The sequence below is a fragment of the Aquarana catesbeiana genome, linkage group LG02 (genome assembly GCF_042186555.1).
Source record: "Aquarana catesbeiana isolate 2022-GZ linkage group LG02, ASM4218655v1, whole genome shotgun sequence".
Lineage (NCBI taxonomy): Eukaryota > Metazoa > Chordata > Amphibia > Anura > Ranidae > Aquarana > Aquarana catesbeiana.
The window spans coordinates 337556520-337571600 of record NC_133325.1 but is presented as its reverse complement, the minus strand read 5'-3'; the positions used below and the strand labels follow the sequence as shown (position 1 = coordinate 337571600).

Genomic DNA, 15081 nt, shown 5'->3' with positions numbered 1-15081 from the left:
CAGGCAGTTTCATTTCTTTTCATTGGTTCAATTAATCTCTGTTAATTTGATTTGAATGAGTGTTTGAACCAGTATGTGAAGCCCAATGTTTATATGTGTTAACCTCAATTATTGTTGATTTTACTCTTTCAGATATACTAAAGAGTGTCTTTTCTGTATTTTAAAAAACATATGTTCTGTGCTTTTAACAATATACAGTATTTCCATACATTTTGACACGTTGTGTTTTTCTTCATCACATTTCATATAAAGATTGTATTCAACTATTTGAATACAACTATTTATCTACTGTAAATATCTGATATACAGTAACTATCTGAATGCCAGATATTCGAGAAATCCAAAACCTTTAAAGCGGGAGTCCGGCGACCAATCTTTTTTTCTTTTTTTTTAGGTCATTGAGACACTTTGCTAAACCCAAAATAATACTCACAGTTTGGGTGTAATATTTCCGCCTCTGTCTGTTTTCGTACTGAAGAATAACTTAAAAAATGTGATGCTGGCTGTTTCCATCTTGCTTGTGGGCATGTGAAACCCACAAGCATTGATTTCCTGGATGCGGTGAATGCTGTTCATTCACAGCTTGTTCACAAGCATGATCATTGTTTCCGCACTGAATCTTGGGAAGCCTGACACTAAGCTCCCAGGAGACAGTGCGGCACCGGGGAAAGGCAATAAACACGCCTACTCCCATGGGAGGAGAGACAGGAAGTGCCACAATAAAGTTCAATATAAAGGTAATTACAGCGATAAAAAATGTTTCGTGCGGCATTTGAACATCTATGCAATTAACTGAAGGGGGTAAGATTAGGTTAAAAATTTGAATGGAACCCCGCTTTACAGAGACATTCCAGGAAACATACAAAAGCTTTCAATGAGCTAATAATGCTGTTCAGTAAACAAAACAACTGCTAAAGTCAGAAAGGTCACTTATGGCCCGTACACACAATCAGAAAATCGTACCAAAAAATACTGCTTTTGAAGCAATGGAAAGATAACATAATTGTTAGTAGGGATGAGCCGAACACCCCCCAGTTTGGTTCGCGGCAGAACATGCGAACAGGCAAAAAATGTGTGCGAACACGTGAACACCGTTAAAGTCTATGGGACTTGAATGTGAAAAATCAAAAGTGCTAATTTTAAAGGCTAATATGCAAGTTATTGTTATAAAAAGTGTTTGGGGACCTGGGTCCTGCCCCAGGGGACATGTATCAATGCAAAAAAAAAGTTTTAAAAATGGCTGTTTTTTTTCTGGAGAAGTGATTTTAATAATGCTTAAAGTGAAACAATAAAAGTGAAATTTACCTTTAAATATCGTGCCTGGGGGGTGACTATAGTATACCTGTAAAGTGGCACATTTTTCCCATGTTTAAAACAGTCCCTGCACAAAATGACATTTCTAAAGGAATAAAAGTCATTTAAAACTGCTTGCGGCTGTAATGTAATGTCGGGTCCTGGCAATATAGATGAAAATCATTGAGAAAAACGGCATGGGTACCCCCCCAGCCCATTACCAGCCCATTAACAGCAGCAATATACAGGCGGTGCCCAGGTTACAAACAAGATAGGGACTGTAGGTTTGTTGTTAAGTGAATCTGTTTGTAATTTGGAAGAGGTACATTTTTAAAGTGTAGCTCCAGCCAAAAAATCTATTTTTAAGCTTTTTGGATAACATAGGGAAGGGTTATCACCCCTGTAACATTTGTTTTGTTGTCTGTGCCACTGTTCAAAAGATTTCACCTCACTTTTTGTCCCAATTAAGATTGTATTTTGAAAATTTTGGGTTATTAGGGAAACTAGGATTGGTGATAAAGCATCAGTGGAGTTAGGACCATACCAATAATCATTCCGGACAATTTTTTTAGGGAGGCAGATAACCTGTTTAAACAATTCATTTGGGGCAAGAAAATGACTAAGATCTCTTTCTCCTTACTTTTGAAACACAAATTGAATGGGGGAGTAAACTTTCCTAACCTTAAAAACTATTATTTTGCAGCCTGCCTGGATCAGACCGAAGCATGGTTTGACCCTAATTCTAATCAAATATGGGTCCAGGTTGAGGAGTACATGGTGGGCAATAAACACTTGCCCGCCCTGTTATTATCAAGTCTGACTCATATGAAACTAAATTATAAACCCTTCCCCTCAATTGATGCCACATTACTAGCTTGGAACAGATTTCCAACTGCAAATATATGAACACATTATACCCAATTTAAATATACATCCGTGGATTAGGGAAGGGATATAGACCTATAGAGAGTTAATTTCTAAAACCCCTAGTCCCACTTCATTCTCTTATATCCAACTTGCTCATTTTCACAAAAATAATCCAAGCATACACTATAGTGTCCATAGGGAAACCTGGTCTCGCTTGAAGTCTGACCACAACGGTACTAAAGGGCTGTGGTGGTTTTACAGCAAGCTACAATATAACAAAGGATTCCATAAGACATCAAGTATGCACAAATGGGAAAAGGAGATGGGAACCCTCTTTACACAAAAAGAATGGCAATCAGCCATTTAATCTCATTCTCGCTTTTCTCACTGCGTAAATCACTGGGAACTGATGTTAAAAATACTTCATAGGACATATCTAACACCAGTGAGGCTAGCGCAGATTTACCCAGATGCCTCTTCCGATTGTTGGAGGGAGTGTGGGGGAAGAGGAGGCATCCTACATATACTTTGGTACTGTAAGGAAGTGAGAAGCTTTTGGACAGAAGTGTACTCCCTAATAGGGATGAGCCGAACACCCCCCTGTTCGGTTCGCACCAGAACATGCGAACAGGAAAAAAGTTCGTTCGAACATGCGAACACCGTTAAAGTCTATGGGACACGAACATGAATAATCAAAAGTGCTAATTTTAAAGGCTTATATGAAAGTTATTGTCATAAAAAGTGTTTGGGGACCTGGGTCCTGCCCCAGGGGACATGGATCAATGCAAAAAAAAGTTTTAAAAACGGCCGTTTTTTCAGGAGCAGTGATTTTAATAATGCTTAAAGTCAAACAATAAAAGTGTAATATCCCTTTAAATTTCGTACCTGGGGGGTGTCTATAGTATGCCTGTAAAGGGGCGCATGTTTCCTGTGTTTAGAACAGTCTGACAGCAAAATGACATTTTGAAGGAAAAAACTCATTTAAAACTACCCGCGGCTATTGCATTGCCGACAATACACATAGAAGTTCATTGATAAAAACGGCATGGGAATTCCCCAAAGGGGAACCCCGAACCAAAATTAAAAAAAAAAAATGACGTGGGAGTCCTCCTAAATTCCATACCAGGCCCTTCAGGTCTGGTATGGATATTAAGGGGAACCCCGGCCAAAATTAAAAAAAAAAAATGACGTGGGGTTCCCCCTAAATTCCATACCAGACCCTTCAGGTCTGGTATGGATTTTAAGGGGAACCCCGCGCCAAAAAAAAAAAAAAAACGGCGTGGGGTCCCCCCAAAAATCCATACCAGACCCTTATCCGAGCACGCAACCTGGCAGGCCGCAGGAAAAGAGGGGGGGATGAGAGTGCGGCCCCCCCTCCCTCCTGAACCGTACCAGGCCACATGCCCTCAACATTGGGAGGGTGCTTTGGGGTAGCCCCCCAAAATACCTTGTCCCCCCCATGTTGATGAGGACAAGGGCCTCATCCCCACAACCCTGGCCGGTGGTTGTGGGGGTCTGCAGGCGGGGGGCTTATCGGAATCTGGAAGCCCCCTTTAACAAGGTGACCCCCAGATCCCGGCCCCCCCCCTGTGTGAAATGGTAAGGGGGTACATAAGTACCCCTACCATTTCACGAAGAAAGTGTCAAAAATGTTAAAAATGACAAGAGACAGTTTTTGACAATTCCTTTATTTAAATGCTTCTTCTTTCTTCTATCTTCCTTCATCTTCTGGTTCTTCTGGTTCTTCTGGCTCTTCTGGTTCTTCCTCCGGTGTTCTCGTCCAGCATCTCCTCCGCGGCGTCTTCTGTCTTCTTCTCCTCGGGCCGCTCCGCACCCATGGCATGGGGGGGAGGCTCCCGCTCTTCTCTTCTTCTTTTCTTCTCTTCTTCATTTTCTTCTCCGGGCCACTCCGCAATCCATGCTGGCATGGAGGGAGGCTCCCGCTGTGTGACGGCGCTCCTCGTCTGACAGTTCTTAAATAACGGGGGGGCGGGGCCACCCGGTGACCCCGCCCCCCTCTGACGCACGGTGACTTGACGGGACTTCCCTGTGGCATTCCCCGTGACGTCACAGGGAAGTCCCGTCAAGTCACCGTGCGTCAGAGGGGGGCGGGGTCACCGGGTGGCCCCGCCCCCCCCCCCGTTATTTAAGAACTGTCAGACGAGGAGCGGCCCGGAGAAGAAAAGAAGAAGAGAAGAAGAGAAGAAAAGAAGAAGAGAAGAGCGGGAGCCTCGCCCCCATGCCATGGGTGCGGAGCGGCCCGAGGAGAAGAAGATAGAAGACGCCGCGGAGGAGATGCTGGACGAGAACGCCGGAGGAAGAACCAGAAGAGCCAGAAGAACCAGAAGAACCAGAAGATGAAGGAAGATAGAAGAAAGAAGAAGCATTTAAATAAAGGAATTGTCAAAAACTGTCTCTTGTCATTTTTAACATTTTTGACACTTTTTTCGTGAAATGGTTTGGGGGGCTACCAATGTTGAGGGCATGTGGCCTGGTACGGTTCAGGAGGGAGGGGGGGCCGCACTCTCGTCCCCCCCTCTTTTCCTGCGGCCTGCCAGGTTGCGTGCTCGGATAAGGGTCTGGTATGGATTTTTGGGGGGACCCCACACCGTTTTTTTTTTTTTTTTGGCGCGGGGTTCCCCTTAAAATCCATACCAGACCTGAAGGGTCTGGTATGGAATTTAGGGGGAACCCCACGTCATTTTTTTTTTTTAATTTTGGCCGGGGTTCCCCTTAATATCCATACCAGACCTGAAGGGCCTGGTATGGAATTTAGGGGGACTCACACGTCATTTTTTTTTAAAATTTTGGTTCGGGGTTCCCCTTTGGGGAATTCCCATGCCGTTTTTATCAATGAACTTCTATGTGTATTGTCGGCAATGCAATAGCCACGGGTAGTTTTAAATTAGTTTTTTCCTTCAAAATGTCATTTTGCTGTCAGACTGTTCTAAACACAGGAAACATGCGCCCCTTTACAGGCACACTATAGACACCCCCCAGGTACGAAATTTAAAGGGATATTACACTTTTATTGATTGACTTTAAGCATTATTAAAATCACTGCTCCTGAAAAAACGGCCGTTTTTAAAACTTTTTTTTGCATTGATCCATGTCCCCTGGGGCAGGACCCAGGTCCCCAAACACTTTTTATGACAATAACTTGCATATTAGCCTTTAAAATTAGCACTTTTGATTTCTCCCATAGACTTTTAAAGGGTGTTCCGCGGCATTCGAATTTGCCGCGAACACCCCAAATTGTTCGCTGTTCGGTGAACTTGCGAACAGCCAATGTTCGAGTCGAACATGAGTTCGACTCGAACTCGAAGCTCATCCCTACTCCCTAATAAATAAAATTACAGGACTTAGCATCTCACCTACACCACAGTTGGCTATTCTTAATATAGGGGTGCATTAGTTCCCGACTAAATATAGACCTCTAATTACACATATTCTAATAGCAGCAAAATTAACTATAACCTCTAAATGGAAGTCCACAATAGCACCTATTTTATCTGAAGTCATATCTCGGGTTAAGACACAATATACGTATGAAAAGTTTTTTGCCACTAGGAATCACGTTATCCCCAAGTGTAATTCCTGCTGGGAGACACGGGTTGCACTATATCCTACTGATTAGATGCCTATTTGCCATTATGAGTGGTACATGTGAAATTTTCTTGTTTGTGAATTTTTTTTCTGTTTTTATTAGGTTATTTATGTTGTTATAGTTATACTTTTCTTTTTCATCTTTTATCTCGAGAGAGTTATGGAATAGTATATTCTTGGTAATAAGGGAACAACACAACAAGTAAAGTATTATGGAGAATAATCAGTTGGTGGGGTATATGGCATTGCAAAATGGTGCGACTCTGTGGTCCGTGGCACAGTTTGATCCCATTGGGGGTGCCTGGAGCAAGGAGTCGTTACTTTACCTAGTATTGATTCAAGACCAACATAACCAAATAATTCTACACAAAGAGAGAACTCCTTTTCTTTAAACTTACTTGATGTACCATTAATATCCCCATTGATGGGGTCTTATGTATTTGACAACATTATGTAACTCTCAGTATTAATGTTACTATTTTATGTACTTGTTAAAATTCTAATAAAAACTAATTGAAAAGAAAGCATCAGTGGAGACACCTTTTTCCTATATTAACTCTTACAGGAGAGAATTTCCCTTCCTAGGGGTAGATTACATCTCACTTCCTGTTGTCTCCCTCCGTTTGTAGGTAGGAGTCTTTTTTAAGTCAGATGTGTGAAAATAGGGGACCGCCTGTATATACTTTACGGCCTGCCCTATACACTTTGCAGAAAATTGGGCCTTAGGTGTTGGTGGTACCAGAACACTGTAAGCCCTCACAGTTACTCTTGGTGGGCGCTGGAACGGGCCCTGCTGTGAAATATATCAATAATTGTAATTACATGCCCCTGTTAAACAGGGGCAGAAAAATTCTGATGGTTGCTCTCCCATAAAAGTGGGTGTTTCCCTCCCATCTAGTCTGTGTATATCATTACATGCTGATGCCTCATTGGTTGGCAAAGCATGGCTCTGATTGGTGAGCTTCCCTATTCCTGGTTAAGGACTGGCTACATCTCCAATCCCTATACTTTGCATAAGTCAGCCCCCTTTAATGCATATCCTTGTGACTATTCTGAGCAGGAGATTAACTTGAATTTTCCCAGGAAGTTAAGTATTGATTACGGGTTGGCCTCCCTTCATTGTATATCCCAGCATAGGATCCTTTGAAGTGAGTATGTGTAAAACAATGAGGTTTGGATCCCATTGTTTGTATACACAAGCCTAGGCACCGACTTGTCTGGTCTACCAGAGATTTCTGTGAAGATAATATGTTCCACCCTACATAGATACAAGCTAAGTTAAATATATTCAGTTATTTGATAACACCCTGTAGGATGCCGAAACATGTTGACGTATTTCCGGTGGCACTGACGTCATTCCCTGCTCCTGGGAACGCACTCCCTGGTTTCTGGAACGCACGCCGTGAGCAGCGTCCGGATCCATCTCTAATCCCTTTACATGCCTGTTTTTATCAACTATTTTGTATAAGAAATAAATCCCTTTCAAACGGTACTTTTCACTATTAGTTCCATTTTTTCCTTTTTTGGTGCCTGGTGATTCTGCTGAGAAATTCCAACAAGAAATCCTTTGATCTGATGTGCACAACACCACTACTGAGCTTCTCTGGATACCATCACATAAGCCTGAAGTGACCCCCCGACTGCAAAGCTGGGGGTCATCGCCATTTGGTGAGTGGGGACACATGTAGGAGTGGCGTTTCTGCACCTGAAAAGTCCTTTGCACTTCAAAAGTTTTTTCCCATTGTGGATCAGAATATTCAGCACATTTATTTGGACTTTATTTACATGTTTTTTGCTTTGTATATTCACATCTGCACTCATCTATACTTGGTCACACATGTCTAATAACATTTGCGAGCGCCACATTTCCATAATTTTACATTTCTAGTCAGTAGCACTTTGTGTGTGGCAGCTGCTTTAGTTTTCTTTTTCATTGTTTTTTCACTATTCAGCACGAGTTTACATTTTATATTATTCACTATGATGGGGATTTTGTTTTGCAACACCACACTACACTGTATTGTGTACTGTGTTCACCACCAGAAAAGTAGTAGTAACTGCACCATGGGTGCACGGTACTGTGTACACCAACAGAAGTGTAATAACAACTATGGGTGTACTGTATTGTGTACACCACCAGAAAAGTAGTAGCTACTGCACTAGTAGTGCACGGTACTGTGCACTGTGTACACCGCCTGAAGTATATTAGAAAAAGTACACCAGGAATGACCTGCCGTCAGATATAGCTAAACTGTATGCAGTGGATATATATATATATATATATATATATATATATATATATATATATATATATATATATATATGTACGAGACTGTCTGTATATATATATATATATATTAAATACACTGCAGCTAACTGAATAACCTGCCTGCCAGAAGTTTTTCACACCTGGATTTGGGGATCCTCTGCCATTCCTCATTGCAGATCCTCTCCAGTTCTGTCAGGTTGGATGGACAGCCATTTTTAGGTCTCTCCAGAGATGCTCAATTGGGTTTAAGTCAGGTCTCTGGCTGGGCCATTCAAGAACAGTCACGGAGTTGTTGTGAAGCCACTCCTTCGTTATTTTAGCTGTGTGCTTAGGGTCATTTGTCTTGTTGGAAGGTAAACCTTCGGCCCAGTCTGAGGTTCTGAGCACTCTGGAGAAGGTTTTTCGTCCAGGATATCCCTGTACTTGGCCGCATTCATCTTTCCCTCGATTGCAACCAGTCGTCCTGTCCCTGCATCCCTGCAGCTGAAAAACACCCCCACAGCATGATGCTGCCACCACCATGTCTCACTGTTGGGACTGTATTGGACAGGTGATGAGCAGTGCCTGTTTTTCACCACACATACCGCTTAGAATTAAGGCCAAAAAGTTCTATCTTGGTCTCATCAGACCAAAGAATCTTATTTCTCACCATCTTGGAGTCCTTCAGATGTTTTTTAGCAAACTCCATACGGGCTTTCTTGTGTCTTGCACTGAGGAGGGGCTTCCGTCGGGCCACTCTGCCATAAAGCCCTGACTGGTGGAGGGCTGCAGTGATGGTTGACTTTCTACAACTTTCTCCCATCTCCCGACTGCATCTCTGGAGCTCAGCCACAGTGATCTTTGGGTTCTTCTTTACCTCTCTCACCAAGGCTCTTCTCCCGCGATAGCTCAGTTTGGCCGGACGGCCAGCTTTAAGAAGGGTTCTGGTCGTCCCAAACGTCTTCCATTTAAGGATTATGGAAGCCACTGTGCTCTTAGGAACCTTAAGTGCAACAGAAATTTTTTGTAACCTTGGCCAGATCTGTGCCTAGCCACAATTCTGTCTCTGAGCTCTTCAGGCAGTTCCTATGACCTCATGATTCTCATTTGTTCTGACATGCACTGTGAGCTGTAAGGTCTTATATAGACACGTGTGTGGCTTTCTTAATCAAGTCCAATCAGTATAATCAAACACAGCTGGACTCAAATGAAGGTGTAGAACCATCTCAAGGATGATCAGAAGACATGGAAAGCACCTGAGTTATATGAGTGTCACAGCAAAGGGTCTGAATACTTAGGATCATGTGATATTTCAGTTTTTCTTTTTTAATAAATCTGCAAAAATGTCTGTGTTTTTCTGTCAATATGGGGTGCTGTGTGTACATTCATGAGAAAAAAATGAACTTAAATGATTTTAGCAAATGGCTGCAATATAACAAATATATATATATATAAGACTGTCTACATATATATATTAAATACACTGCAGCTAACTGAATAACCTGCCTGCCTGCTCAATCTAAATGACACTCTCTCTCTCTCTCTGTCCACGCCAATAACACACTACACGGGGCTGAAGTGCAGGCAGCCTTATATAGTGTGGGGCGTGGACTTAGTCCCCCTGAGCCATGATTGGCAAAAGGCACCCTGTCTTTGGCCAATTATGGCTTTCTTAGCTGAGGGCACTGGGATTGGCCAAAGCATGCAGGTCATGGTGCATGCTTTAGCCAATCATCATACAGCAATGCACTGCACTCCCACAGTGCATTATGGACCGTTACGCGCCGCTCAAATTTGGCGCAAACGGCCCATAATGTTCGGTTTTCAACAAACGGGCGAACAGCCAATGTTCGCATCAAACTCATGTTCGACCCGAACAGAAAGCTCATCCCTAATTGTTAGTACACAGCTTTTTTGAGATGACCACGACAGTTCATCCAATATTATCTGACAAGCACAAACATTTTTCTCGTACCATACCAGATCGTATGATTTTCATTTAATCAGTACAGTTGTCATTCGAAAATACAATGCAAATACACTGCAACACATTACATCACTTCCGAATTTTTATTCTGTCGTACAAGAATTTTCGAAACTTTAGTCTCATAATTTTCGATATGAGATTACCATCCAAAAACAAATTCCTCCCATAATCTCATTGTGTGTACCAGGCTTAAGTCTACCTTAATCTATGTAATTCTGTGCAATTCAACATAAGCACTCACAGCTTCATAAATGATCATTAAGAAGGCAGAAGGAACGTACTTCCTGAAGTTTGTGTAACTTTCTCTTTCTCTATGCTTCCTGCATCTTCTCTCCCCATACAAGACGATTGGAGGATCACCAACTTTCAAACAATGTCTGGATGGAAAACTGAACCAGTCAGCAGGTAAGCGGCACTCACTGAATCTTTATCAAGGATCCCATGTCATTCTGTGTTTCTTTTGATTCTTCTACAACAGTTAAGATAACCAGAAGTAATCATGGAAGTAATCATGGAAGTAATCATGGAGGATAGAGCTTGCAGTAGGGCTTGCAGTAGAGAAGGATGTTGTGCAGCTAATATGGATACCAATATTGTTTAGTTTAAATTTGTGTTATGTTACAAAAAATGTAATATTTCAAAATCAGTTTAAATGAAATGCTGCAATCTTAACTACCGTGGCACCAATCAGTGGTGGCTGGTGCTCCAAATTTTTTTTGGGGGGGTGCAAACAAACTGAAAAATACAGAACCCCCCCCCCCCATCAATTTCAGCCTCACTGTGCCCAGAAAATGCAGCCATTGTGCGCATCAAACGCAGCCATGTGTGCCCATCATATGCAGCCACTTGTGCCCATCAAATGCAGCCACTGTGTCCATCAAATGCAGCCACTTGTGCCCATCAAATGCAGCCACTTGTGCCCATCAAATTCAGTCACTTGTGCCCATCAAATGCAGCCACCTGCCCATCAAATGCAGTCACTGGTGCCCATCAAATGCAGCCACTTGCCCATCAAACGCAGCCACCTGTGCCAATCAAACGCAGCCACTGTGCCCATCAAATGTAGCCACTTGTGCCCATCAAATTCAGCCACTTGTACCCATCAAATGCAGCCACTTGTGTCCATCAAATGCCACTGTGCCCACGACCCCCTCCTACTTGCAGGGCATCCCCCCACCCCCCTGCATGTATTGCGGCTCTGGGATGCAGCCGAGGAGACTTACCTCTCAGAGTGGCGGCATCCTCCGCACCAGCGCGAGTCTCCTCGCTCCTCTTCCTAAGCACCAGGCATCCAATAGGGTGACCTGGCGCTCTGGCCAATCAGGAAGCAGGTCTGACGTCCTGCCTCCTGATTGGTGGGGAGGAAGATTAGTGTGAAAATAGCAAAAATTCATTTGCTATGGTCACACAATTGGGTAGGATCAGGGTGCGCTCTGCGTCCTGAGCCCACCCTATTTTGAAGCCTATTAGAGCCTCTGGCTCTAATCGGGTGCTTCAAAAAATACCATCCCCGCCCGCCCCCGCCATAGGGATCCATGCGCCCGGCGTCCTGAAAGGGGGCGGTGCCCGTGCATCCACAGTGCATGGTCCACCGCTGGCACCAATTATCTGCAACTGACAGTGAAGCACAATTACTAATACATTTGCCACATTTTGTGACACTTATACCAACATATAACCAACCAGGAGCTCAAACTTGAGACAATGCTACAACAAACTTACAATCTGTGCTGCAACATTTTTGCATTTCAAGCAAGCAAACATGTTAGAGCTGACTCTGTTATCACAGTGCTATATCTCACCACAAAGCTAGGGAGATTTACAGTCAAAAGAAGGACCTGATTCTATCAGCTACCAAAATCACACTGACCTTAGAAAGGTCCATCTGTGCAAACTATTAATGATGTTTTCCTTATGTTTTACTGTTACATCAATTGGGTGTTCAAAAAGCATGTATTTATTTTGTTTTATCAGTAAGCGCTCAACAATCACTCTACATACAGTTTTCTCTTTTCCTTGGGGTAGCCAGACAAAAAAATTACATTTTTAGATCTTTATGCCAGGTTTACTAAATACTTAATAGTCATAATTATTACCTGATGAAGAAGTCTCTTCCATCTCGGTTTGTCGCCATCTCCCATCCATAAGGTGGTCCCTGTGGCAAACTCCAGGTCCCAGTAGGCGGAGGCCACCCAGAAGATTTTGATCTATGACTGTAAAAAGGCAAATAATTATGGTCATACATTCCATTCACGTGTATATTGTTTAAGTATCTGTTGTCCAAGTAACACATCTGATAAGCTAACAGGTAATCTAATAGTTGAAATGTGCTAGTTTAAAAGCAATACATTTAAAGTAGTTCTAAAGTCAAAGTTTTTTTTTTACCTTAATGCATTACCTTCAGTCAAGAACAATCTACAGTATGTATGGAATTTTAACATTCTGTATGTGCTTATGTTGAGGTATAACCAATATGAACACATTCATTTTCACTGCACTGTGTCAGGAACAGTGGTCACCAGGACAAACAGAGAGGAATAAAACTCAACGGGAGCACAAACAGAAAATAGAACATGTTAGGGATTCTAATCCTTTTCTACTCTATCCAAAACTAAAAAGGAAAAATGTTTGGACTATAGATACACTTTAATGACGTGACCTCTGGAAGATTGATGCCCCTTCATGACCAGGCCATTTTTTGCTTTTTTGACACTGTGTTACTTTAACTGAAAATTGTGCGGTCATGCAATGCTGTATACAGATAAAAAAAAATCACACAAATAAAGCTTTCTTTTGGTGGTATTTGATCACCACTGGGTTTTTTATTCTTTGTACTATAAATGAAATAAGGTGAAAAAAAACCACTATTTCTTATTTTCTGCTGTAAGACATATCCAATAAAAAAAAAAAAAAAAAATGTCTTCATAAATTTAGGCCAATATGTACTCTGATACTTATTTTTGGTAACAAAATACCCAATACGTGTATATTGATTGGTTTGTGTGAATGTTATAGTGTTTACAAACTATGGCATATATACTGGAATTTTTTATTTATATTAGTAATGGCAGCGATCAATGACCTAGAGCAGGACTGCGATAGTATGGCACTAATTGACACTTTATGGAAACCAGTGACACTAATATAGTGATCAGAGCTAAAAATATGCATTGTCACTGTACTAATGACACTGGCTGGGAAAGGGTTAAACATCTAGGGCAATCCAAGGGTTAAATGTGTGCCTAATCAGTGTTTATGTGTGTACTGTGAGGTGCTTTCACTAAGGGATGTTCTGATTTTTATTTCCTGCTTTGCAGGGAAACAAAAATATGCATATCCCCATTGACAGGACAGAGCTCTGCATTGTTTACATAAACAGAGCTATGTCCTGTCTTCCTCCTTGCCAATCAGCGGATGCCAGCGCTCATCCATTGGCCGACACCGGCTAATAAGATTATGCTGTGACTAATCATTGCACAGCCAGCGCATGGGCAGCATGTGCGCCCCCTACCCAGAAGTGCCAGATCATGTACTAGATACGCGATCCAGCGCAGGAGAGTCGCTCTGCTGCCATACTCCTAGGTGAGGCGGTGGGCAAACAGTTTGTGAATAGCTGAATAAATTGACTATGGTTTATGTAAACATAATGCATCCAGAAAAGCCATGCAGCAACCAACTGCAACTAATCAGAACTATGCCTGTTTCAACTCATAGTGCACTGATCTGTGACTGGTTTCTGTGGGCTATTGCAATGAAGTCTAATAACCATATCCCAATCAGCATGAATATAGTTCAGGAAGAGGGTGAATCTGGATGAACAGTTGATGAATACCCATGTGAGTTTATTGGTAATGTAAAGCTTGTGCACATAAACTAAAATAGCTAGTTGTTATATTGCATGGAGAATTGGAGCTTTGTTTTCATTGATCCTGGTATATCAAGCTCCACATTATATTGTGCAGCAAAGGTGCATTTTCTTGATTATTACTGTTCAGCTTAAAGCTGCACTTTTCCCCCCTACATAAATACCCCTTGTTCTCTGTAGCTAATTGCTGCAACAATGTGTTTAAATGCCTCATCTAGAATCCTCAAATACTTACCTGGATTCACAATTACACAATGCACTGGGTGCTAGTCCTGGTGTGTAAAAGAACAGATTTGTCTAATGTAGAAGAAAGACTGCATTGTTAAATTTGAAGCAATGAAATGTGTGACTGTGTGTGACTTCATGAACCCTTGGAAGTTTTTGTGCTTGGAGTTGGGCTTTAAACAAAGGAATCTTTAAAAAAATATATATATATTTTAATGTGCCACAACAAAAACAGAAAAGTTTACATATAAGCAATACAAATCAGGCAAAAATTGCTAAGGGAAAAAGAGCCTTCAGATGAAATTTCACCCTCTATGTCTGGCAGCATCCATTTTAACTGTGGGCAGCTGAAGCTGCTACCTGTCCACTTCCTGAATTTACACAGACACACAGAGGCACACCTCCAGCTCTGCAGCCCTGCAGTTCTCATTGGCTCTCTTATGACTCACCCCGCCTCCCTTCCTGGCAAACTCTCACGAGGTTAGAGAGAGAGCTGTGCATGATGTCATAAGTCTAGGCTTTTTATCTGACAAGAAACAGAAAGTGGGCTGTATAAGGTATTCACTGGCAGAAAAAAATGTGTTACTATCAAAAGTTAAAACAACAAGGGCAATAGATTTAATTGATGGAAAGTTGAAAAAATGACTGAAGGTCCACTTTAAGGAGATCCCTCAATGCTTTTGATTTGTCAGTTTTTAAGCACGCATGACAAAGCCATCTACCCACATTTCTCATTTAACCTGGCCTTGTGAGATGTCAGCTAATTTAACTATGAAGAAGCAGCCACCGCCCACACTCCCGCAAATTTTACCTATAAAAATCAGTGCTCCAGAGAGCACTCCCCCTTTCGCTATGGTTTGACAAAGGGGTGGAGCGACGTCATCACCTCATCCTAGCGGAGATTGCCGAGTCAGCCAAGGACTCTAAGGAGGCGCCGCAATACAGCGTTGCGCCCGGTTTAGCTTCCCCAGCCACAGCGCTCCTGCCTGT

At 42.2% G+C, this 15081-nt stretch overlaps 1 protein-coding gene across 4 annotated transcripts in view; it reads right to left on the bottom strand.

Annotated features, from left to right (window-relative positions):
- The window catches only part of FRMPD4 (FERM and PDZ domain containing 4), a 608500-nt gene that overhangs the window by 325003 nt on the left and 268416 nt on the right, over nucleotides 1-15081 (bottom strand). For all 4 annotated transcript variants that reach the window (XM_073614854.1, XM_073614850.1, XM_073614851.1 and 1 more), the window contains one exon: nucleotides 12098-12214. In XM_073614854.1, the coding sequence (XP_073470955.1) occupies nucleotides 12098-12214 (117 nt within the window). The remainder of the gene's footprint in view (nucleotides 1-12097; nucleotides 12215-15081) is intronic.